The sequence below is a fragment of the Mustela erminea genome, chromosome 3, assembly GCF_009829155.1.
Source record: "Mustela erminea isolate mMusErm1 chromosome 3, mMusErm1.Pri, whole genome shotgun sequence".
Classification (NCBI taxonomy): Eukaryota; Metazoa; Chordata; class Mammalia; order Carnivora; family Mustelidae; genus Mustela; species Mustela erminea.
Window position 1 is genome coordinate 122,671,843 of NC_045616.1, and position 24,525 is coordinate 122,696,367.

The following is a 24,525-nucleotide window of genomic DNA, read 5'->3' on the forward strand; positions in this document are numbered from 1 at the left end:
TCTTGATCTGTGCAGCCCATGGAGGGAGGGCAGGGGTTGCTCTAATGAAGGGACAAGGGAAAGGGGAGCTGCCTGCCTGGGGACAAGGGCTGGGACTTTCTCTGTCCTTACTGCCTTCCTTGGGGGCTGCGTGCTCTGAAGGGGCCAGAGACTGGAGTTCGAATCCGGGCTCTGCCTCTGCGTGTCTGCGTGGGGTCCCTCCTATGCGCCCCAATTTTCCATTCAGAAATTGGGGGCTGGTGGAGGTGGGGGCGATGAGTCAGGGTGCAGAGAGTGCTATAGCACAGTAAAGCACATGCCTGGAGTCTGACTGCCTGGGTACAGTGTGTGGCTCCGCTGATCACCACGGATCAGGTGCGGCTGTGAGCCCGGTACTCCGTTTCTAGGAACCTCTGTTTCCTCCTCTGTAAGGTCGGAGCGTGAAGGCACCTCCCTCGAAGGGCTGTTGTGAGGACTTGAGATGGGCTCGAGGTGCTCTGCACGGTACCTGGCGCGTAGTAAATATTCTACTGGTTCCCTTTGTGTTCTGGTTCTTTAAATTAAGGCATTAACTATGGAATTGTGAGAAAAGCACCAGAAAGGAGATTAAGAAGTGCCTAAAATGGGGACAGTGATGCCCACAGAGCAGGGTCCTTGGGAGGACTGAAGAGAGTCACGGGTAGGATTGTTCCCGGCAGCCCCAGGGCGGGAGACCACGGGACAGATTCTGAACAAGTCCTCTCTCCCTGGGGGTCTGGACAGAAATCCTGGAGAGCAGGTGTGAGAGCTCCAGGTGGTAAAGCCCAGAGGCTGCCACATACGGGCTCTACCCTGCAGATTCTCTGGGGTGTCCCTGGCCCAGAGTCCCCTGGAAGGGAGGCGGCTCTGTGAATTAATATAGCTCTTCTGCTGCACAGAAACATACACCCCCCCCCCAGAAGGTTGATCAGTCCATGGTTTATTCTATAATTCAATGACTTCTTGAACACCTACTATGTGCCGGGCATTTGAGTAGATGCCAGGGGTACAACAGAGACCAAGCACTTGCCCTTAAGGGTAAAGGTCCCCGTGAGCCAAAGTGAGATGTGTTGTCCTGAGGCCCTGAGAACACAGTGGAGGGGCCCCCTCCTCTTCTGGCAGGACAGGCTGCCAGGAGAGGGCATATCGAAGGACAGGTGGGCATGAAGGATTGATGGCCAGTGAAGGACAGTGGGAGGTTGAGAGGGAAAAGTTCCAAGCTGAGAGAACCACATGGGTGAAGGCCCCCAAGCCTGAGTGCAAGGACTAAGCAGGGGGGCTCTGGGGAAATGCCATTTAGCAGGGCTGGAGTGCCCTGCGAGGGGCAAGCCTGGAGACGGGGTAGCAGGAGCCTACCTGGGGTGGGGTAGGAGGTGTTCCAGGCTCTGCAGATGGGACTTGGAGATGCACCTCATTTGAGAACCCCAGAAACAAAGGCCCAGAGAGAGGAAGGGACTTCCAAGGCCCTGCAACCCCGCCCCCTACCACCCTTACTCTGCTGCCTCCCACCGCCTTCCTGGAGAAACCAGAGGCTCTGCCAGAAAGGCAAGCTTATCCGGGGGGGGGGGGCAGGGGCTGCCTTGGGGGCGCAGACCATAAGAGGCCGAGACAGAGTGGGTGAGGTTTCCTCCCTCACCTGGGACTCAGCTGGGCATCTGTGTTTCAGATCATCAGAAGCTGGAACGCGAAGCCCGCATCTGCCGCCTGCTGAAGCACCCCAACATCGGTAAGCTGGTGAGGGTGTGTGTGAGGGGGATGGGTGGAGCCTGGCCCCGTGCCCCGGCCAAGCCAGTGGGTCTTCTGGGCAGGGAGGGCAGCTTTTCTCTTCTCTGGGGATGGTGGCAGGAGGGATGGGAAAGGGGGTGCCTTTAATGGTCTCCACGTTTCTCAGAGACCAGCTTGGTTGGGGGGAAGGTGAAGAAGGGGCCCTCCCTCCTAGCCCACGCTGCCGGCAGCCTCCTTCAGAAAAGCTGTTTCAGGAAAACTCCCGAAGCTCCAAAGCTCCGGGAGAGAGACAAAAATAGGCCAGGCGTGGCCTTGACCATAACAGCCCACTCCCCAAACCTACCCCAAGCTGAGTCAGCCTGGCACTGTGGCCTGCCCACCTACCTAGACCAGCAGCTTGCCTGCCCCCCAGAGGCAAGCTCCAAGGTCTTGCCCCAGGGGCAGACTGAGCACAGACTGCAGGGGAGAGGCTGGGCCTAGACCACGCTTCACGGCCTGACCTCCCCTCTTCCCCCATGCAGGACTGGAGTTCTGCATCCCTGCCCATCAGTGTTCTGAGTTGGGGTGGCATGGCCAGGGGAATGGGGAGGGGAGGAAGAGCAGATTCTAGATGTAGTCCTGTCAGGGAATGGCTGTGTGACCTTGGGTGGGAGCCCTGCCCTCTCTGAGCCATTTCCCCCATCTCCGCAAGGAGACACCCTCTGCATCACGTGAGCTTCCTCTTTAAAGGTGGATTCTGGTTCAGTGGCTTTGGGTGGGGCCCGGGATTCTGCATTTCTGGCACGCTCCAAGGCAATGCCAAGGCTGCTGCGTCAGACCACACTTTGAGGAACAAGGCCTAGGTGCTCTCTAAGGAATATTCCCACTCGGGCAGCCACCACGCCTTTGCCCTTGGTAAGGAAGCATAGCTCAGTGCCCAGAGCCCCAAGGGTTAACCCTCCTGCCAGAGAGAAGCGTCTCAGTCTGCTATTTATACCCCAAAGGCACCTCCCCTTCCCCGTGCCCAAGGAAGGGGAGCAGAACTGCGCAAACAGCAGCCAGAGGCTCCAGGACCAGAATGAGAGGAGGGCCAGCAAGGCGGCTGGTGGGGGGCAGGCCTGCTTGTACCCCGATCCCTGACCACCGGCCGACAGACTCACTGTGTGGCCTCAGGCAGCTCCTGCCCTGCTCAGGGCCTCCAACTGCCCAGCAGTATGATGGAGGGGTTGAGAGGGAGCTCTGACTCCAAAGTCCCATGGTTCTTAGAAAGGCGATCAGCGCCAGGGGAAGGAGGTAGGGAGTGTGTGTGTGTGTGTGTGTGTGTGTGTGTGTGTTGCTGCACACTACAACTGTCTCAGGTCAACCCTGCCTCCTCCTCCCTTGCAGCCTCCCCTCTCCTCTCCCCACTGTATATGGGGAGCAGTACCCTATGGGCTCTGGGGCTGACAGTCTGCAGCTCCAATCCTGGGTTTGCAGTTTAATGGCTGTGTGACCCTGGACCCATTGCTGAAGCACTCTGAAGCTCGATTTTCTCATCTGGGAAATGGCAATGATACCCGCCTCGTAGAATTATGATGATTAATTAAAGCATAGCCCCACGACAGTCCTGAGGTAGGGGCTGCTCCCCCTTGTCCTCAGTCTATACCTTCGCACAAGACAACCTCTCCCGAAACTGTAACCTCCGTGCAATTCTCACTCTCCCGAGCCATCACAATGTTTGGTCACCAGATCAGGGCGCTGTGTTTAACGTGCTGGTTAAGAGAATGCGGTTTGCTCCTGGGGTCCAATCCCAGCTCTGCTGCTCGCTAGGTGTTGGGGCGCACAGGTTCGTGAGGGCAAGCACAGAAGCTGTCTTTTACAATTGCTGGGCAGGTTAAATGAGAAATTGCAAGGAAAGCACTTAGCACAAGGCTGGCCTGTGGCAAAGTCTTAGAAATGGTGCCTCACCATCATCATCATCATCATCATCACTGAGGCCTTTTCTCCTTCCTTCCTCCCCTCCTCTCCCCTTCCCTCCCCCTCCCTCTCCCCCCTACCTACCTACCTTCCTTTCTCCTTCCTGCCTTCCTTCACCTGACGGCAAGGGTATCCAGGACCCCACCACGTGCCAAGGCTGAGGATGGGTGGCAGGAGTGAGGATGGCATTGGGATAGGGGTAGCTAATGCACAGAGACGTGGAGAGCAGAGCTGAGCCCCGGATCAGGAGGATTTGGGGAAGAACCCCGAAACTATCTCAGGGCTGCAAAGGCCCTGCTTCCTGAGCCTCCAAGCATCTCACTTCTAAGTAGACTATAATCCCCCAGAAGAAGTGAAGACAGGGTGCAGCTGTGGCTGCAGAACCCCAGAGGCAAGCCTGTGGCTGAAGGAGCTGGACTGAGCCCTAGTCAGCCTGCTGGGTGACTCTAGCCATGCTGTAGTCCACGTGGGACTGGTGCCCAGCCCTGGGGGGGACCAGATCAGGGAGGCCCTGGCTCAGCACAGGGGGTCCAGCTGTGCTGCGCACACGGGACAGGAACAATGCCCCACACTGTACCATCACCACCTGCTGATGGGGCCCACCCTGAGGCCACCCCAGGGAGCAGGGGACACCCTGAGAGTTTAGCAGGGGATTTGGGGGTAGGCAAGAGGAGTGAACTGGTCGGTGAGGTAGACGACAGCGTCCTCATTTGTCAAGTTCTCCCAGTGCTGGGCCCTGAGTTGAGGGCTTTACAAGCATCATCAATTATCCCCCTGCAGCAGGCCAGTGGTGTTAGCACTATGGGTAAGAAAGGAAGCTCAGAGAGGTTACCTAATTTGCCCAAAGTTACACAGCTTACAGGAAGCAGAGCTGGGAGGTGAGCCCAGCAAGAATGACTCCAGAGCCCAGATTGTCACCATTCCATCAAACCTCCCAAGGGGACACCAGGAAGTGTGCGTCAGAGGGCAGAGGCTAGGATAGCAAGCCCTGCCCTTCAATTTCCAAGAAAAAAAACCATCCCTGTTGGAAATATGAAAAGAATGTCAGAAATTCGTGAGTCCAGCTATATAAATGAAAAGTAGGTTACAGATTTGTTGGATCTATGGAAATATTTTAAAAAGTCAAAAGCTGGCAACATAGCTCAGTGACCACAGACATGTCAATCTCTACCACGTGGTGAGAACCTTTCATACCCCATGGTGGCGCTTGAATCTTCCTTTTCCTCTTTGGCTTTGGACTGTTCTTTCTCAAGGCAGCCTTCCCTGATGGGAGGGGAGGTTTTATGTGTCCTGTCTCCTGGGTTCTGAGCTGTGCTGGTGCCCCCTCTCAGGGACGAAAGCCTACCCCAGTGCCCTTACGCAGGTGGCGGCTGGAATCCAGCCTGTGCTCCCCTTGCTGGCTGCTTAGACGGGCAGCATTCTTTTCCTTTTTTATAAAGATTTATTTATTTATTTGAGAGAGAGAGATCACAGGCAGGGGGCAGGGGTAGAGGGAGAGGGAGAAGCAAGCTCCCTGTTAAGCAGGGAGCATGATGTGGGACTAGATCCCAGGACCCTGGGATCATGACCGGAGCCAAAAGCAGGTGCTTAACCAACTGAGGCACCCAGGCACCCAGAAAGGGCTTTGTTTTTGTTTTTGTTTTTAACTTTATCTGGCTACACTAATATTGCAAGTTTATGGTAGATCAATGAGAAGACAATTTTTTTTTTTTTGAGAAGAAAATTTTTAAAGTATATTCTACAGCCTTGGGACTTAGAGGTTATACTGTATGATACATGTTTTCATATGATACATGATGTCTGTACCTTCTCAGATGTTTCTATACGTGTTGTGCTCCCAAGGTGCCTGGTCGGTTCAGTCCTGGTGGAGTATGACTCTGGGTCTCAGGGCTGTGAGTTCTAGCCCTGCATTCCGTGCAGAGATTACTTAAATAAATAAATCTTTAAAAATATTTGTGTTCCTGTTCTCCTCCATCTCTAGCCACCTTCTCCCCTGCCCCCATAGTAGATGCCTACTCTGATGTATTTGACACCTGCTTCTCCAAACTTTATGTGCAGATAAGAGAGCCATAAGCCATTGGGGGGACTCGATACTGAGTCAGAAACACGCGCATATGGCCAGAATTTGGATGGCACTAGGGCTCGCAGATAAAGCAGAGAATCTCACCCACCCACCACTCCTGCCCTCCCGATTCCCCTCCCCAAGGTCCCACAATGCCCACTTTTTTGTATCCTTCCAAAGACACTTATGCCACAAACAGGCCTAAATACATCTTTTTAAGTACCACACACACTGTTTTGCACTTTGCTTTTTTGCCAAACAACATAATTCAGAGATGATTCGGAACCAGGGGAAACCGTAACTACCGTATTACCGTATTATCTTAACAGCTGTGTGATCTTCCGTTGGGCGACGTATCCTGATTCTCTGAGCATGTACCCCGCTCTGTGGACGTTTTTAGGCTGTGGCTCAGGGAAAGGATGTGAATCTGTCCTGGGAGAAAATGCAGTTGGCTAGCAGGGTACAGCACCTGAGTCAGCTCTGGGCCTCGGTCCTTCCTTCCAGAATCTCAGGGGGTAATTTTGGGAGATCTGGGCTCCTGGGAGTCTTGCCCCTGTTCTTGGTAAGTGAGGTATGAAGAGATGACAGTTTCTCAGCAGGCCTACCTCAGGGACCCCGGTCCTCCCACCAAGACCAGCTCTCTTATCTCACATCTGGTTGCCCAGCATGGATCTTCCCCAGGGTTGGCCCTGGGTGAACACCGCCTGTGTGCCTCATGGAGTTCTCACAACGAGGCTGCAGGTCCAGGAGTTTCATTCTCATTGTTCAGGCAAGAAAAGAGAGGCTCAGAATGGTGTAGCAACTTGCGTAGGGTCACAGAGCGAGCAAGTGGCAGAGATCTGAGCCATTTCCCTGATGCCAGACTATCCAGCCAGGAAGCTAAGGGTTGGAGGAAGGAAGAGACCAGACTTTGACCAAAGCTGGGAAGGGTCTTTCATCTTTAAACCTGGGCCTCTTTTGACGATGCCCGAGGTCAGTCACCATCGCTCACTGGCATTTGTCAAGGCACCTGTTACCTGGCTTGTGCTCAGTGACTGAGAAGTTGGTATGTTGGCCATTGGAGGGGTGAGGTGAGAGGGCGGGAGGAGGTGGAAGCAGTGCTTCCGGGTTAACTGGCTGCTTGGGCCCCTCCCACAGTCCGGCTCCACGACAGCATCTCCGAGGAGGGACACCATTACCTGATCTTCGACCTGTGAGTCTGGGCCCACCCCGGGTCTTGCAGGGGCTCGAGGGGCAGCCTGAGCAGGGAAGACCTAGGTGGGTCCCTTGGCCTGAGTCCCAAATGCTGCCAGGCTGGGCAGAATTCCCTTTTGAGACGGAAGTTTCCCGAACATGATAGGCCTGCCACCCAGACACGGCGGGTGGGTCATCCTGAAACGCCAACGCACACTTGTTACTTCTGCCGTCTTACTGCTTTGTTTCTATTTGTGGCCGGCGGTGCTGGCTTTCCATGTCTAGTGGCAATATAAAGTTTCTTTTTGGAGTAATTCTCAAGTTTTGAAAGCCACTCAATCGAATGACAAACAATAATGAAATGATAGGTTCTTGGGTTGGCAGAGAAACTCAGCGAAGACACTGGCCCCATCTGCTGAAAACAGTTAATCATGGGGAAGGCTCTGCATATGTGGGTACAGGAGAGCTCTCTGGGCCTTCTGCTCAGTTTTGCTGTGTGCCTCACATTACTCTAAAAACTAAAGTTTATGAAACAAACAACAACAACAACAACAAAAACCCCAGCCCCTGGGCTTCCTGATGAACCTGAGTGATCCCCTCTGGGTGTCCCACCCCCTGACCTAACTCCAGCATGGACCCAGCGGGAAAGAAGGGCAAGTGGGGGAGGGGAGGGCAGTCCACGGAAGGGTGGGATAGGAGCCAGGAAAAGGGCTGCAGCGGGAGGCACCCCAGGGCCCCAGGGATTCCTCCCTTTGGACTGAGATTCTGAGGTCCCTGGGTCACGCCCTTAGCTTTCCAGAGACTCTTCCAGAAGAGGCAACCCCGGGGGCCTTCGTGGGAGGGTGACTCTGTGCCTGTCTCCCCAGGGTTACCGGTGGGGAACTGTTTGAGGACATCGTGGCCCGGGAGTATTACAGTGAGGCCGATGCTAGGTGAGCACCAGGTGCCTGGGGGCAGGGCGTCTCCCCCACCAGCTTCCCAGCTCCCCAGGGGATGTTCACCTTCACAGGGGGACCCTGTCCTCTCTCTCCCCAGTCACTGTATCCAGCAGATCCTGGAGGCCGTTCTCCACTGCCATCAGATGGGTGTGGTGCACCGGGACCTGAAGGTGAGTGACGCACCCAAGGGGGCAGCTCCCCTATGAAGCCAGGGGGGTCATCAGAATCCCTTCAATTGCCCTGAGTTGGGCTGGGCTGGGGAATACCTACCCCATGATTCCGATGAGGAAATGGGGTGCAGGGAGGAGTAGCCAAGCTTCGGATCCAGTCTCCTGATGCCCGGGCCCACGTGCTCTGGGCCAGACCAGGTAAGCTGTTGTAAGGTCGCCCCAGGCTGGCTCTGGTGGGGTCCAGGTCCCAGCCAGGCCACTCTCCAGCCACAGGGCCTCAGCTGCCTTGCGGTGGGGTTGCCATGGCAACCTCTGCTGGGGGTTGCTTGTTCTGTCAAAGGAGACAGCACAGTACCCAGTGCGCAGGGACACCGTAGTTCTTGTTTCTGGATCCCTGGCAGGTACAGGCAGAAGAAGCACAGGACTTGGGGCCCCCAGGGTCCTTCTTCTTCCCACTGAAGGAGAAGAAAGGCCTGGGCAGATGTGCAATCTAGGGTCGGCAGTAGCTGCATAGCCTTGCCTGGTCGGCACAGATTCCTCGCTCCCCTCTGCTGAGCCTCAAGTTCCCGCGATTTTCAGAGCAGCAAACAGAGGCCTACAGAGTCTAAGGGACTTGCCCAAGACTCTGCCGTTCAGTTGTGCCTGAGCTAGGATGGAGCCCTGGCCTTCTGACCCCAGCCACTGGGCCTGCGGGGGTTGGGGCCAAAAAGTCACTCAGCGCAGCTCCTGCTCCTGCAGTGGTCCCTTCTAGGTGCCTGTGAACCTCTGCTGTTTGGCCTTCAGTGACTCTGAACTCACTTCTTTTTTTTTTTTTTTTAAGATTTTATTTATTTGACAGAGAGAAATCACAAGTAGGCAGAGCAGCAGGCAGAGAGAGAGGAGGGGAAGCCGCTGAGCAGAGAGCCTGATGTGGGGTTCAATCCCAGGACCCTGGGATCATGACCTGAGCTGAAGGCAGAGGCTTAACCCACTGAGCCACCCAGGTGCCCCTCTGAACTCACTTCTTGAGAGGCAGCCCCCTCGAACCACTGGGAAAGTCTCCTTTCATCTTTCCTACTCTGGCCTGTGAGCCCTGGTGCTGCCCTTGGGGGCCACCCAGATCAGGCCTCCAGCTCAGGCCTGAGGTCCGTGGGCGGCTTCATGGTACCTCCTCCCTCTTGTGCAGGCTGTTCTCCCCCATCTCCACCCAGGACAGGACCCCCCAGGCCCTCCTCAGCCTGGACCCCCTCTCTGGACACTCTCCCTGGGTGTCCTCCACCAGGCCTGGGCCCCTCTCTGGGATCCAGCGTTCTGCCCAGAAGCCCTACCCACCCCCGACTCTCACAGCGGAGCTCCATGGGGCTCAGTCTGGACCCACAGGCAAGTGTGCAGTCCAGGAGGGTCCTGGCCGGATGGCAGGGCCATTCTCCCAGAGGGCCTGTTCCTATTATAGCAACAGCCCCTGCATGGGAGGAGAAAGGAGGAGAAGCAGCACAAATTTAGGCCACTCTGGATAGATTAATTAGTGGCATATTCATCAAATCAGGGCAGGACGGCTACCAAGACCCAGGACACGTTGGGCGCGCAGTCCCCGAAGGATAAAAGAGGGCTTCGTGAGGGGCAGATGGAGCTATATTTGTTTAGGTCCCACCTAGCTTTGGGCAGCAAAAGGTCAGAGGTGGGACCCCGTCAGAAGTCCCAATGGGGAAGGGGGTCAGGGGAAACCTGCTGTCTCCAGGGACGTGGAGCCCAGGCCCCCACCCCAGCTCCAGCAGCGATTCTGAGTGCTAATGCTCACCGCGCATGTGCCGTGGGCCACTGCCAAGGGCTCTGCGAGGATTATCACGACTAATCTGTACACCAGCCCATGACGTGGGCTCTGTCCATTTTTCTGAGAGGAGACCAAAGCTACGAGAAGTCAAATGGCTTGTCTAAGTTCCATAGCACAGAAGTGGGGGAGCTGGGTCAGAGGCCAGGGCTACCTGACGGCAGAATTCATTTCAGCCCCTCTCTGGCCTGTGGGGGCGGGGGACATTTCCTGTTCTTTACTCCCAGTGGAAGATAGCAGTCTCGGGGCCCCAGAGGCCAGGTGGCATGTACAAGGGCCCACGTCTCTCAGTCCGGCGTGTTTGAGAACGTGGCTCTCCAGCCAGACTTTGCCTCAATTCTGATTCTCTGCTTTATCAGCTGTGTGACCTGGGTCACGCCACTTAACTTCTCTGAGCCTTGGTTTCCTCATCTTTATACATATGACAAATATGTATGAAGTACCCACTATGTGCTGCTCTCTGCCTTGGGTGTCGGTGATAGAGTGGTAGACAGACAGACAGGGAACTCACTGTCTGTAGAGGTGACAGATAATGAACAAGCACAGAGACAGATGGGGGGGGATTACAAATTGTGGTATCTATGAAGGTAACGACAAGTTGCTAAGACTGAAGATACCTGGGGGGTCCTCCTTTCGATAGCCATGGAGGGACGACATAAAGGTGAGAGCAGATGAAGAGAAGACACCAGCTTTGTGAAGCTCAGAGAAGGAGCAAATCAGACAGGGAGAACAGGAAGTGCAAAGGCCCTGAGGTGGGACCAAGTGTGATTGTTTCAGGGAACATAGGAAGGCTGCTGTGGAAAAAGGGAATAATAATGCCCACCCCAAAGGTTGTTGAGGTGACAAGTGAGATGATATACGCAAACACTTAGCCTGGTGGCTGGCACATAGTAGGGGCACAATAAATGTCACTTCTTTTTCCTTATTGTGATGGTAGCTGCCCCCCCAACTCCCTGACCCCATGTCAGCCTTAGCCCCAAACCCTGAGGAGAGGCAAAGGAAGGGATGGGTGGTGGAGAAATGGTCTTCCTGTTCCTGAAGACAGAGGTCTTACCCTAGGGTAGTCCCCTCACTGGAGGCTGGAGCTCAGGGTTCTGTGGCTGGGATTGAAGGTGGGGGCAAGGCACCTCTAGATTGTCTAGCTACTCCTCCTGTGGGCTCAGGCCACCGGACATGAGGTTCGGAATCGGCTCACTGTCCTCTGGCTCTTTCTTCCCTCATTTCACTCTTCTCTCTGGTCCTGGGAAGCCGGAGAATCTGTTGCTGGCCTCCAAGCTCAAGGGCGCCGCGGTGAAGCTGGCAGACTTCGGCCTGGCCATAGAAGTGGAAGGGGAGCAGCAGGCATGGTTTGGTGAGTGGGGACGGGGGTGGCAGGGGTGTGGGGGCCAGGCTTGTGTTGACACATAGGCCCCTAGGAATCCCAGGCCCAAGCAGGGGCAGGTAAGAGATGGCTGGGGAATCAGCCAGAGCTCCCGGAGCAGAGGTCCCACTGCACAGCCTCTGGTCAGTGGGTGTTACCCATCTTATCTCCACGGGGGTCAGGTTCAGGGACACGGTTATCCTTAAAACAGTACATGGCCTCTCCACATGCACACGCACCACCATGGCTGGCTGGGGGCTTCCGTGGGTTCCCCTAATGGCCTGGGTGCCAGAGCTAATTATCTTGATTTTACAAACGAGGAACGGAGGCTAAGAAACTTGAAAGAGTTCACGGGAGACTAAAAGGGACAGAGCCAGGACTGAAACTCAGATGACTCAGCAGACTCTGAGGTTTTGGCATAATTGAGTCCTTTCAGCTAGCTGGGGCACTACTGATCAGTAATTAAGAGACAGAGCTCCGGGTTCAAGTTCTGACTCTGCCACTTAGGAGGTGTGTGATCTTCGGCGAATCATTTCACCTTGCTGAGCCTTTGTTTCCTCATCTGTAAAATGGGGGTGATGATAGCATAGACCTCAGGGCTGTGTGAAGAGTAAGTGAGACCAGGCATGAGCACACACACTCAATAAATAGTAACTGTTCTTATGATTCCTTGTTCAAGTACTTTGGGTGTCTGTTTATGTCAAACGATCCTTCTGACACTGCTGGTTGGTAGTAGAGGGAGGAATCCCTAATCTCTCATTTGGCAGATGAGGGAACTAAGTCCTCGAAGGAAAAGAGACCCACCAGGGGACTTAGGGCAAAACCAGAGTTAGGGACCAGCCTCCTGCTAGCGCAGAACCAGCTCCTAGAAGGGTGGGGAGTGAGCGAGGGTTCAGCTCAGCCTTCAGCTGACGTGGCAAGGACATTTTGCCTAGAATGCCACCAGCACTTGGTAATGGCTGCAGGAAGGCTGTTAGCAGTGTATGACGCTGAGCAGGACCCCATGGGAAGGACTGACTGATGACTTCTGCCATAGGCTTTGGAGTGGGGAGCGGGGGGCAACAGGTACCCTATGCACCTGTCCACCCTGGTCTAGAGGTTTTGCTGCCTTGCTGGGCAAGAACTTTCTGTCCTCGAGCCACTCTTGGGATGGGGAGTGTGTCCGTTCTCTCCAGGGCAACCTCATCCCTCTTACATGCCAACCTCTATGTGTGCGTCTGCTTGTCTGTGTGTCCGCGGAGCAGGGTTTGCCGGAACGCCGGGATACCTCTCCCCAGAAGTGCTGCGGAAGGACCCATATGGCAAGCCTGTGGACCTGTGGGCCTGTGGTGAGTCCATCCCAAAGCCCTCTCATCCCCCTGGGCTCCTGGCCCTCGGGGGCCCTCTCCTTCCCTATCCCTCCTGTCTTCATCACTTCTCTTCACACGCAGTGAGGTTTCTCCTGGTCCTCTCCCCAGGGGTTATCCTCTACATCCTGCTTGTTGGGTATCCTCCATTCTGGGATGAGGACCAGCACCGCCTCTACCAGCAGATCAAAGCTGGTGCCTATGATGTGAGTGTCCCTCCTCTCTCCAGGCTCCCTGCCATGCCCTGAGTCCCTTCCAGTGAAAGCCAGCACCCAGTGAGGTCAGAGATCTAAGCTGCCTCCTGTCCGCCCTCCCAACCTACTTAGGCCCTCTGCCACTCCCTAGTTGCAGGTGGGTGGAGCTTGCAGGCTGGGTGGCCCCAGCCTCATGGTTGGGCCTCGGTGTGATGGCACTTAGCCTGGGGCCCTGGAGGGCAGGAGTAGCACCGAAGTGGGGTGAGAGGTGGAGAGTAGGTCCCAGAAGCCAGACTCTCACCCTCCCTCTCTCTCTCGCAAATAATAATGCACACACAAATAATAATATTAGCTAACTCAACACTTTTCTAAATGCTTTATAGATTATTAGAGCTTATCCACATACCCATCTATGACATAGGTACGATTATTATGCCCATTTTATAGAGAGGGAAGCTGAGGCACAGAGAAGTTAAATAACTGCCCTTACCACATAGCTAAGAAATAGTAGAGCTGGGATTTGAACCCAGGCAATTTGGCTCTAGCATCCATGTTTCTAATGACCAAGCTATACTGCTTTTCAATGAGACTGATTCTATCAAGCCCTGTAGTATGCGTTTTATATCATAGTTAATCTTCACAGCATCTCTAGGGGCAGCTGGAAGGTCACCCAAAGTCTTGTCTAAAGTCACATGGCCCAGGAGGCAGAACCAGGACTTAGACCCAGCCTTCCGATTCTGAAGTCTGGCCCATAACCACTGGCCTCCTGCTCCCCAGATAAGGCACAGCCTCAGAAAAACAAAGGAAGGCCTTCTTTCCCTCTGGCCCCAGCTCTGATTTATCCAGGGGACCAAGGATCCTGCCCCTCCTTGGGTTCCAGAGAGGGTCCCTGCATGGAGGATCCCAGCGACTCCTGGTTGTGGATGCCCAGTGGATGGGCAGTAGGACCCCTGCCTGCTCCCCTGCCAGTCAGGGGCTGGGGGATCGCAGGGGTGGCCTGGGGTAGGCTGGGCAAACCTGGCCCCTCTGCCCCTTCCAGTTCCCGTCACCAGAATGGGACACGGTCACCCCGGAAGCCAAGGATCTAATCAATAAGATGTTGACCATCAACCCATCCAAACGCATCACGGCCGCCGAGGCCCTCAAGCACCCCTGGATCTCGGTGAGCCCTCACCTGCGGGGTCCTTTCTGGGAGCCCCTCCTGGCATCAGGGTGCAGACCCCGATGGGGTTCTCACCCTGTCCCCGGCCCCTCAGGCCCAGCAGAGGGTCAAGGGGGCTTCACCCAGAAATGCTGCCATGCTGTGGCTCTCAGGGGAAGTGGAAGTGGGAGGCGTTCTGTGTCGGCATCACAATGGTGGGTGCTTCTGGCAGGGATATCGGGTACCAGGGCTGCTAAGCACCTGCGGCGTTTACAACGTCCTCTAGAACAAAGATTTGTGCTCCCCAAATACCAAGCACCTCTATGTAAGACACCCACTGAAGGGGCTTTGGGCAGGCCTGCCTCCCACTCACAGACCTTTCCCCACTTCCTCCAGCATCGGTCCACTGTGGCCTCCTGCATGCACAGACAGGAGACCGTGGACTGCCTGAAGAAGTTCAACGCCAGGAGAAAACTGAAGGTAACACGTCCTTGCCCTCCATAGCCCCCGGACATGGAGTAGCTCGGTTGGGTCTCCGCAGAGGCCAAGAGATTCACTCACAAGTTCTTTCCTTCACTGAGTCAACAAACATGTCCTGAGCACCTAATGTCTGGGCTGGGGGTGACCATAGCAGGGCCATGAACTAGGTCTGGGAAGATCAGGGAAGCCTCCCAAGAAGCCCTGCTGGGCAGGTGGCTTATGAGCGGACACCACAAAGGATGAGCAGGTGTTAGTCATGTAGTCAGAGCGGACGGACGTTCCAGACAGAGAGAAAGCGCGTGCCAAAGTCTGGAAGCATGAGCTTGAGCCTGTAGGGAGACTGTAAGAGTTTCAGTGTGGCTGGCGAGAGGGTCTGGGGGCTGAGATGGAACTGGGTAGGAGACCAGGGTGGGTGAGAGACCCTGGTGCAGAACACTGGAGAGGACAAGCCAAGAGACGCGGACAGGGGTCACAGCCCAGAGGAAGCCACAGTGGGACCCAGGCGGGCCAGGAGCTGCCAGCCTCGTGAGCAAGTGGCGTGTGCTCTTAACCTGTGATAGCTCCTGGCCTGGACCTCACCAGGGACTCCATGAACAGGTAGGAAGAGTAACTGAGGAGTCCCCAGCCTGCTGGAACAGAGAAGCCATCAGAACGCTGAGTGACAGATGCCGAGGGCCCAGCGCCTTTGGAAACTCCTCACCAGCTGTTCCCAGGCCTGATGTGATGGCCCAGGAAGGGGGCTCGGGCCAGGCGGGTGGTGGCCAGCATGACGCCAGAAGAACTAAGTCCCACCCCACCCCCCAGTGGGAGTGGTCACAGAGGAAATCTCAAAATGTCTTAAAATCACGGACAGTCAGACTCGGAGAGTGTCCAAAACAGATAGCATCAGAAGCAGGAGGGCCATCCCCTAGGCCCTTCATTGGGACAGGAGTGTTTCTCTATGTCCCCCAGGCTGTGAGCGGGGAGCCCCGGGAAAGATGAACTAGTGATGAAACAAGGTACTGAGCACCATGACGGAGGGTGAAGGGGGCCCAGGAGGGCAGGGGCTATCGTCTTTGGCTTTTAGGAGTCCCCACCAACAGGTGTCTCTGAGCCCTTCCACCACCTCTGGCCAGGACAGCGGAACCTATTAATATCTTCTGCAGGGATGGCCCTGTTCTAGGAGCTGTGCCAGCTAATGCCCAGCTCGCTCCGGCTTCCCCAGGGAGGCAGAGATGGTCTCCGGGCTGTGGGGTGAGGGCAAAGGGAAGGGCAGGACAGAAGGCTCTGGCTCTGTGTCTGAAGGCAGCACCTGCCTCCCCTCCCCCGCTCGTCCCATTTCTCTCTCCCCTCTCCCCCCTCACCTCCAACCTCCTGTCCCCTCCCCCGCTCCTTATCTTTGCAGGGAGCCATCCTCACCACCATGCTGGCCACCAGGAACTTCTCTGGTAGGTGGTGGGACCTCGAAGTCCCGAATATATCCTGCACAGGTCTGTTGGGAGCATTGCCCTGTCGATATCTGTGGGGCCTCAGGCCAGGGGCCTGGGGATACTGAGGGCTACAGAGGACACTAAGACTGGGGGTTCAGGTCGCCTGCACCCAGAAAGGGCTGAAGCCGATTGGTCAGCAAGCCAAAGGCCTACAAGGAAGGGTTAGAGGTTGAGTCTGGCTCCCTAACCTCGCAGCAGGGCTGGGGTTCTCAGGTTGGGCCAGCCCGAGGGGTTCCTCCCGAATATTGGGGTGTTGGTTCAGGCAGGACAGAAGCAGTCCCAGGGAGTAACAATTTTCCCATTTCCCAGTACCGAGCCCGTGCTAAGCAGTCCCCAAGCTTTTGCTCAGGTGGCCTTGGTGACCATGCAGTGGGGGCCCATGGCTAGGCAGAGAGAGGCAGGGCCTGCTTTCCTTCAGCTTTGAACCACCTCAGAGCAAGTGCCCTTAATCAAGACGGGCCACCAGAGAGCCTGGGTAGCAGCCTTCGGCCTGGGCCGCAGCCGGCTGGTTAAGGCAGGGAGTACCCAGCGACCCGCAGGCCACAGCCCGGAGCCCCACAGAGAAAAGGAAGGGATTAGTGTCAGGGCTTAGCAAGAAGCTCCCCTTGGCACACTGGAGAGCACCCAGGCCAGTGCCTGCCAGAGGCTTCTCTCTGGGGAGATAGGACAGCTGATGGGGCCACTGAGCAGATATAGCAAAGCTCACCCGAGGGGCCCTCTGATGGGCCAGGCAGGACACGTGGCCGGCTCCACAGCAAGGGGTCGGCTCGGGCAAGTTCTGGTTCTGACTTTGCGGAGGGTCCACATGCCCATTTAACCAGCTGGACGAAGACCCAGAGGTGGGAAAACTCGGGAACTTCCAATGCGGGCTGGCCCCGCCGCACTGAATCGCCTTCCCACTGTCTCCCCAGACTAGGGTCCTGCACTTCCTTAAACTGAAAGACGAGCCGCTGGACAGTCAGAGTCTTTTTTTAACCTCTGAAGCACCCCTTGGAAACTCGAGTCCAGAGCTCACAAAATGGTGCCCATGGGTCAGTTCCCATCTCTTGATGGCCCTGCGGGACCAGTGGTGTTTTATTTTTTTTTTTTAAGATTTTATTTATTAATTGGACAGACAGAGATCACAAGTAGGCAGAGAAGCAGGCAGAGAGAGGAGGAAGCAGGCTCCCTGCTGAGCAGAGAGCCCGATGCGGGGCTCGATCCCAGGACCCTGAGATCATGACCTGAGCCGAAGGCAGAGGCTTTAACCCACTGAGCCACCCAGGCGCCCCGACCAGTGGTGTTTTAAAACGGTGCTGTTTTTGAAGAGTTTCCAGCAATTAAAAATTAGGAGATTTCACAGAAAACCCCAGATTTCTGTCTTTTCTTGAAAATCGGGAAAAAAAAAAAAAGAAAATCAGAACATGTGACCTCATGGGACCCCCCACCCCTAGTTCTGTGGTTTCAGGCTGGTGCTGAGAGGCCCCTCTTGAAGCTGGAGAGGGGACTATTCCCCCTGTTCCACTGTACACCCCAGCCCAGGAAGCTCACAGAGGATGGACAGTCATTCCTCTCAGCTTTGGGATCCAGAGCCATCCACCCCTGCATTTACTTGCCTGGAAGGGGTTGTAGGTGAACTTGTGAGAGGGACGGGGAGGCTGGGCCAGCATGAGCCTGTCCCTCTGAGCTACAGGGTGTCTGTGTCCCGTGCTGCCCCTCTTCCCAGGCTCGCCATCCCCAGGCCACCGGGAGAAGGACTTCCAGTGGCTACCGTTTACTGAGCACCTACTGTATACAGGTCCCGTGCTGTGCTAAGCGCTTTAGAGATCTCCTGTCTCCTTTAACGTAAGGCATTTGTTTGAGGTCTGAAGCAGCCGGATGCCAAGCTGGGCAGGGCTGGACATTCATGCCAGTTCCTGGCTGCAGCCCTCACCAAGGGCTCTGGCCAGGAGGCAAGGAGGGAGGGAAAGAGGAATGACAGAGGTGGGGCCTCCCTTAGCAGCCCTTGCTCTGCTTTTCCCAGGCACCATGGACACCGCCAGCCCCAGCATGGGGCTCTGGAGCTGGAGGGTAGGGAGGCCTCGGTAGGGGATGGGCGCTCTGGCAGGGGTGGGCCCCAGAGTGGGGCATCTGCTTCTTCTCACCGGCAAAACAAGGCTCGCAGCTGTCCAGAGTGAGTAGGCAGGCTGACACATGACCTCGGCAGCAGCATGGGCCTAAAATTAGAGCGGGCCGGGGCGGGAGGGAGCGGCCAGCCCTGGGCCAGGCAGCCAGGCCTCCGGGTTGGCCACCACCAGCACGGGTGGTGACCGGGATCCAGAGGGAATCCCCAGGCTGAAACAGCAACCCCCGGGGCCTGGGACGCATCGGTCACCTCCTGCCACCCATGGGGCCAGAGGGGCATGCTCGAGATTGCTGAGGACAGGGGAGCCCAGGCCCACCTCGTGGGCCACCGGCAGTCCAAGCCCCAAGGAGGAAGGACGAGCAGAAGGAGGAGGTGTCCCTCAGATCGCTGAGCCGGCTCCGTGCCGTCCGCCTGCCCGCAGATGCTGCTGTTCCTCACCCTGTGGGCCTTGGTGCCCTGCCTGGTGTTGGTAACCCTCTACTTTTTCTCCTCCGTAGGAGGGAAGAGTGGAGGAAACAAGAAGAATGATGGTGTGAAGGTAAGCCCCCGGGAGCACGGCAGGGCCTGCCTCTGGCAGCCTTTCCGCCGACAGGGCCTAGTTTTCAGGGCCGGGGTGAGACCTAGGCCTTGCTGAGCAGGTGTGGTCACTCGTGCAATCGGGCTGGTCCCAGGATGGGTGGGGGCCGGTGGGGGAGGGGGAGGTCCGAAAGTCGACGGGAGAGGCGGGTGGCCTGGGGTTGGGGCGGGCACAAGGAAAGGGGCAGGTCTGAAGGAGATTTCTGTGGTTCTCTGGGATGGGAGGACTGGAAAGTGAGAGGGTACGAGGAAGAGACAGAGCTATCATGAGGGGTGACCTCCTCCTTCCCAAGTGTGGGCTGGCTGGAATGGGCCCCTGACCCAGCGTGCACCCCAGTCCAACCCACAAAGCCCATGGAGGATGGATAGCCACCCTTCTTGGCTTTGGAACCCAGAGGCACTCACCCCTGTCAAGGCCTGCCAGTTGGGTGCCAAGAATCCCCTCCTCCCCTGACCCACCCCTGTCCGCACCCCTGATGCCCGAGCTACTTCCTTCCGCACCCTGCTAACCCTTCCTCTCTCTTCTCCCTCTGCTCTCTGGGGCCTGGCCCCCACCCTCTGCAGCTCCCTTCTCCCCTGCCACTGGCTTGCCTTGTGGGTTCTCCTCTCTTGAGACCCTGCCTTTTTCTGGGCTCAGAGCCCTGCCTGGCCAGGACCCCAGGGCTGGGCTGTGCCCAGGATGCTGGAAGGTGTGGGATGCTGTCCAAACACAGCCACCCAGGTGGGCTGGTGGCTTCATGGCTTCATTGTAGCAGTATTTGTGGTCTCAGGCCACTGGCTTTGGTTTGGGGGTCGCATGGGAGGGATCTGGGCTGGCTGGCTGGCTGAGGCCAGGATTTGGGTCTTCCTGCTGCTTTTAGCCCTCTGGGGGCTTGAGTTTCTTTATAGGTACAATGGATGGAGTGGGAGGAGTGTGGACTCCATGATTTCTAAGATTTAAGCTTTAAAAACAAAAAAGGGAAAGGAAAGGGAAAGAAGAGAAAGGAAAAGAAAAGAAGAAAGCAGCTAAACCCTACCAATCACTTTTCCTTCTCCTCTTGGGTACTTGAGGAATACAGAATTACTTGGTTATCAGCCAGCGTCAGTAGATTTCAAACTGAACTTCTTGGAGCTGGAAGGTTTGGGGGAGGCATCCTTAGCAGCGGATGGGGTAGAGTGGGATAATAAGGGGGTGGCTGAGCAGAGAAGATACTGGGCTTCTCGCGCCCACTAGAGCCAGAAGAACTCCATGTAACGGAACTCGCAGTGGTTGAACTTAGCAGTTGGAAGCCTTGGCTGGTTATCTGACTCCCTTGAGCCTGTGTTTCCTCATCGGGGCAATGGGGTAAAAGGGTTTCCCACCTCCCAGGACCGCTTGTGAGGATGAAGGAAGATAATGGGTGTTGAAGACTTAGCAGGGGCCCTGGCATGGGGTATGTGCTTTGTGGTTTCTAGATTGGACTTTGACGTAAGATTTCTCTTGAAAACAAAGTTGGATCAAGGAAGGATTCGGAAACACAGATCTAAAGCCAAACCAATGTATAAAGTTAACACCTGCTTATCCCAAATGCTATGACGGAATCCAGACTTGAGTTCTGGCTTACTTGCAGTTTTGCATTACCCATGAATCAAACTCTCCCCACCTCTAATTGGAAAGGGTAATGGGGGGATGTGCAATTTGGGGGGCCCTGTTTGGAGCAGCCAGGGCCCTCTCGGCCATAGTGTGTAGACACTGGGGGTGCTCAGTTCCCTGGGAAAAGTCATATGTGGGGAATATAGGGCGGAGGCCATAGGGGCCTGTGAGCTCTGGCCCGGGTCAGCAGAGGAGGCGGGGGCAGATGGAGGGCTACCCTGTCTGCTTGGCTCTTAGGTTGGCCCTGGCAAAGGGCTGACACAGAGCCACGGGTGTGAGGTCAGGACCTCCCTCAGGCCGGGCCTTGGGACGAAACTCTCTTCCAGCTCCTCTCCAGGCCAGGCCAGGAGACAGAGGCTGTCTGAGGAAGGACATCGCAGAGCGTGGTGGAACTCCAGCTAGTCACTACAGGGCTTACCAGGGGCCACCGCTGAAGGAAAAGCCACTCCTTCCTGTAGCGACTTCTCAGGGTAGCTTGGGTGTGGATGAGAAGACACCCAAAGGCTCTTCCTGGCCAGACTGTCTCTTCGTAGCTCAGCTTCCTGCCCTTTTTGGGGGCTGGAGGAGAGGAAGCCAGCTGGAAGATGAGAGTAACCAGGGACCCGGCTGGGGTTTGGGGAGCCTGGCCTACAACAGGTTGTTCTGGGGGTCCAGTCATGTGCTCCCCTATGAGTCAAGAAGCTGTGGGTTGGCCGGGCCCCATCGTCCCCTCCTTTGGAGACCTGCGTCACCAGTTCTGCTGTCTGTGCAAGGGGGAGGGGCCGGTGTTTGCTGGGCCAGCGAGAGGCTCTCACGAGAGTGGGCCTTGGGGAGTCACACCATGAGCTCCTTGAACCAACCCATGCTTGGCCCCTGAGGGGAAGTATGCGTTCTTCTTACAACGTGGTCCCTGGAGAAACCACTGAGGTCATGGAGGTGCAGTGGTTGCCAGAGGGAAGACGGGCTGGTCGGAACGCAGACGATACTAGGCTTTATGGGCCCGTAGGGGCTTTTTGAGGCTAATTTTGACCCTACTTTATTTCTACCATCTTTGCAAACCCTAGAACCATGCTTCTACATGTGGTTCTGAGAGATGTGACTCTACTTGTGGTGCAAGACCCCGGTCGGTATGGGGTTATTATTAGCACCATCGTCACTGGTGATCCAGGGAAATCGAATCTTTCTGTTCCCGAGGAGCGCTGACCCCCCACCCCCACCCCTGCCACCTCTAAGCCTCTACTTCCATGAGGAGCGGCCGACTGCTCCCGCCCCTCAGCCCCACTCACTGCCCCTGTTGGTGTCCCATCCGTACCATCGTGACTCCTCTCCCCCATGTCCCATCCTGTCACTGTATGTCCGACTCTGATGCAGTCTCTGCTCTGTGTTCCCTCCTCGTGTCCCGCCTGGAACCCCAGCCCCCGTGTTCCTCAGGTTTCTGCTGACGGCGAGCTGGGAGGGCCTGTCCCCTCCCACGTACACTGTGCCTGGCCAGGCTCCTGCCAGGAGTGAGGCCGACCCTGGGGGCTGGCTGCGGGAGTCTCACTGTCCACCCAGCTGGGGCAGAGGCAGAGGCCGTGACCCCTTACACAGGCCGATGCCCAATGAGCCGCTTCTGCCACGTCTGTGGGGTCCCTGGAAGGAGAATTCAGGATCTTGGGCTCCTGGCGCTCAGACACTCCTGGATCTTGGAGTCAGAAAGCCCAAAATTAGACCCAAGGATCCTCAGAGAATAGCCAGTGCCTCCCCCAGGGCAAAGGCCCACCCTGAGGACATCTCAAGTCCTTCCCTATACACACACACACACACACACACACACACCCCACTACAGCAAGGATAACAACCTCCAGGCCTCTCAGAAGGAAGGGCGTCCGTGAAGGACCAGCCGAGGCAGAGAGCAGTCAGGCTGCGGTGTCTGGAGACCTGCACAGAGGGGAAAGCCCGCACTGGGGGGTTCCCGCCTCCGCTCTGCTCCCGCCCAGCTGAGAGACCTCGGGCAGGTCACCGCCCTTCTCTGTCAGTGTAAGACCCGTAGCCTTCTGCAAATGCGAGTCTTTACGACTCCTAGCTTAGAGTGAGAGAACAAGAAGACAATGTGTCCTCTGTCTTTCTCTGCTCCCTTGGTTCCACGGCCAATAACATGAGTGAAGCTGCAAATCCTCCAAACGCTGGACGAGGTGGGATGGCAGGGCTCAGCTGTGTGTCTGGCCGTGCCTCAGTTTCTCTGTCAGCGTAAGGGAGCTGAACAGGCCTGTCACTGGGAAGCTGGGACCAGAGGCAGGATTTCAAAGGCCACTTAGAGGACTGTCCATGCCCAGGGCTGCTTTGACTTCACCTGGGGATACTATTTAAAAAGCAGATGCCCCACCCCAGACCTAGTTATTGAACTCCTTGAGGGGGCCTGGTTATGTTTCTTTTCTACAGGTTTCCCAAGGAACTCTGACACCCAACCAAACCAGGACTGGGGTTCTTTCAATAGAGACACAAGGGGAGGCAAGGAGGAGGCATTGGGCCTCATCTCCAGACCTGAGCACCTTTGGTCCTACAAGAACTTTGGCTTCCAGAGGCCTCTGGCAACTGGCGTCCAAGACCCCGTCAGAACTTGATGTAGAGGGAGCGCTGGTCCAAGGGAGGCTTGGCCGGAGCTTGCTGGTCAGATGGTGAGCCCCAGGCAGCTGTGCATGAAGCCCCCAAGAGCTTCAGGCTGAAAGAGGACTGGCCTGCTAGGGCAGCTCTTGCTCATGGCCCTGACTTCTTGCCCCACTGCCACGCTGGCAAGGAACCTTAGAGGATGACCGTGAGGCCCATCATCCTTCCAAGCCCGCCCCCCCTACTGTCGTTCGTTTCTTTGCTCCCTGCCGTTTCTCTGCTCCCTGCCGTTTTCACGCTGTGTCTTTTCCTGTCCCATCTCTTCTCCTTGTTTTTCCAGAAAAGAAAGTCCAGTTCCAGCGTTCAGTTAATGGTGAGTGTCTGCCGTCTCCCAAACGCCGGTAAATGCTGGGCCTCGAACCCTCGCTCCTGCCTCCCTCCTGCAGGCTGCACTGGGAACCCGGGGCGGGGAGAGGCTGCTCAGGGCGTGCTTGGTACGTGTGCCTCGTGTGACAGTCTGTGTGTTGCGTGTGCGTGTTGTTTGCGTGTTTCTGTTGACACCTCCAACTCCATGGCCCAGACCAGCAGCCTGGCCGTAGACCTGAGGACCTCCTCAGGTATGAAGGTTGATTTGAAGCCCATCCCACGTCCAGCCCTTGGCTTCTTGCTTCTCCCCGCCCTCTGCTCTGGAACTCATCTCAGGGCTTGGTTTGTGCCAGGTGCGGCACGGGGGGGCTTGGTTTGGCCAAAGGAGTGGGCGCCCGAGAGGCCCTTCTTGAGCTTCTCGACGCTCCCCAGGGCCCGCCGGTGGCAGCGGAGCCACCAGCCCCTGCCTTCTGTCCAGGGGTCCCAGTGGTGACATGGCGGCCCACATCCCTCTTCTTCTGATTCCGTGGCTGTCTCCCCCAGCTGTGCGGTTTTTCTGCCCTCGAAAAGCCCAGCCTCTCTCACACTGGGCCTCCCCTCCTCTCTCTCTTCCTCTCCTGCTGGTGTGTGTATCCCTTCCCCATTCTGTGGCCACCATGAGCCTCTCTGCTCTCCCACACCCCGTCTTGGCTCCCTCAAGCAGACAGGGCCGGGGAGCCCTCCCAGCCCTTCCAGAAAGGCCAGGGATCTCCTCGCACCCGTCCCTTCACCCACGCCCCCTGCCACCTGCCACCTGCTTAGCTGGGCCCTCCCCCTCCTTAGGCTCAAGAGTCTGGCAGGGTCTTCAGGGCAGCGTCTGGATGGCAGAGCCGGTGAGGCTGACAGAAGCCGGGCGCCGCATCAGGCAGCCAGGGGGCAGCCCCCGACGGGCCGAGCCTCTTCTGCTCGCCAGCAGGCCCTCACCACCTCCTGTGTTCTCTTTGGCAGGAATCTTCCGAGAGTACCAACACCACCATCGAGGATGAAGACACCAAAGGTAGGGGGGGCCTCGCCTTCAACGTCTGGGCCCCCCGGGGCCTCCCGGCAGGCCCCCTTCCCTGACAGCCCCGGCCTCCAAGGGCCCCAGGGCCGAGCTTGTGTCCTGCTCCTCCACAGAGACCCTGGCTGTCGCCCCCTGCAGACTGGGCAGTGCCACCGCAGGACACTGCTTCCCGCGTGAGGTACTCGGGCTAGGGGCACAGGCGGACTTTGCTTCCTGCAGGGGTGGTGTGCTTAAGTTTAGGATGTTTTAGGGGGCAGAACATTAACCTATTCAGGTCACAAACGTATCATGGTGGCAGACATTTTCTTTTTGAATTTTTAAAAAAATGAGTTGATTTTAGGGGGCATCTGACTGGCTCCACGGGTGGAGCGTGCGACTCTTGATTTCGGGGTCATGAGTTCAAGCCCCACGTGGGGCGTAGAGCTTACTTTAAAAATAAATAAACAAACAAATAAATAATAAA

General features: G+C 56.5%; 1 protein-coding gene across 4 annotated transcripts in view; it reads left to right on the forward strand.

Annotated features, from left to right (window-relative positions):
* Positions 1-24,525, forward strand: part of CAMK2A (calcium/calmodulin dependent protein kinase II alpha) — a 58,860-nt gene that overhangs the window by 20,009 nt on the left and 14,326 nt on the right. For 2 of the 4 annotated variants that reach the window (XM_032337330.1, XM_032337333.1), the window contains 13 exons: positions 1,664-1,723; positions 6,857-6,911; positions 7,759-7,824; positions 7,928-8,000; positions 11,056-11,158; positions 12,412-12,495; positions 12,625-12,719; positions 13,747-13,869; positions 14,245-14,328; positions 15,713-15,755; positions 18,399-18,439; positions 22,995-23,027; positions 24,008-24,056. In XM_032337330.1, the coding sequence (XP_032193221.1) occupies positions 1,664-1,723; positions 6,857-6,911; positions 7,759-7,824; positions 7,928-8,000; positions 11,056-11,158; positions 12,412-12,495; positions 12,625-12,719; positions 13,747-13,869; positions 14,245-14,328; positions 15,713-15,755; positions 18,399-18,439; positions 22,995-23,027; positions 24,008-24,056 (909 nt within the window). The remainder of the gene's footprint in view (positions 1-1,663; positions 1,724-6,856; positions 6,912-7,758; positions 7,825-7,927; positions 8,001-11,055; positions 11,159-12,411; positions 12,496-12,624; positions 12,720-13,746; positions 13,870-14,244; positions 14,329-15,712; positions 15,756-18,398; positions 18,440-22,994; positions 23,028-24,007; positions 24,057-24,525) is intronic. The other 2 variants (XM_032337332.1, XM_032337331.1) reach the window with 1 other exon arrangement.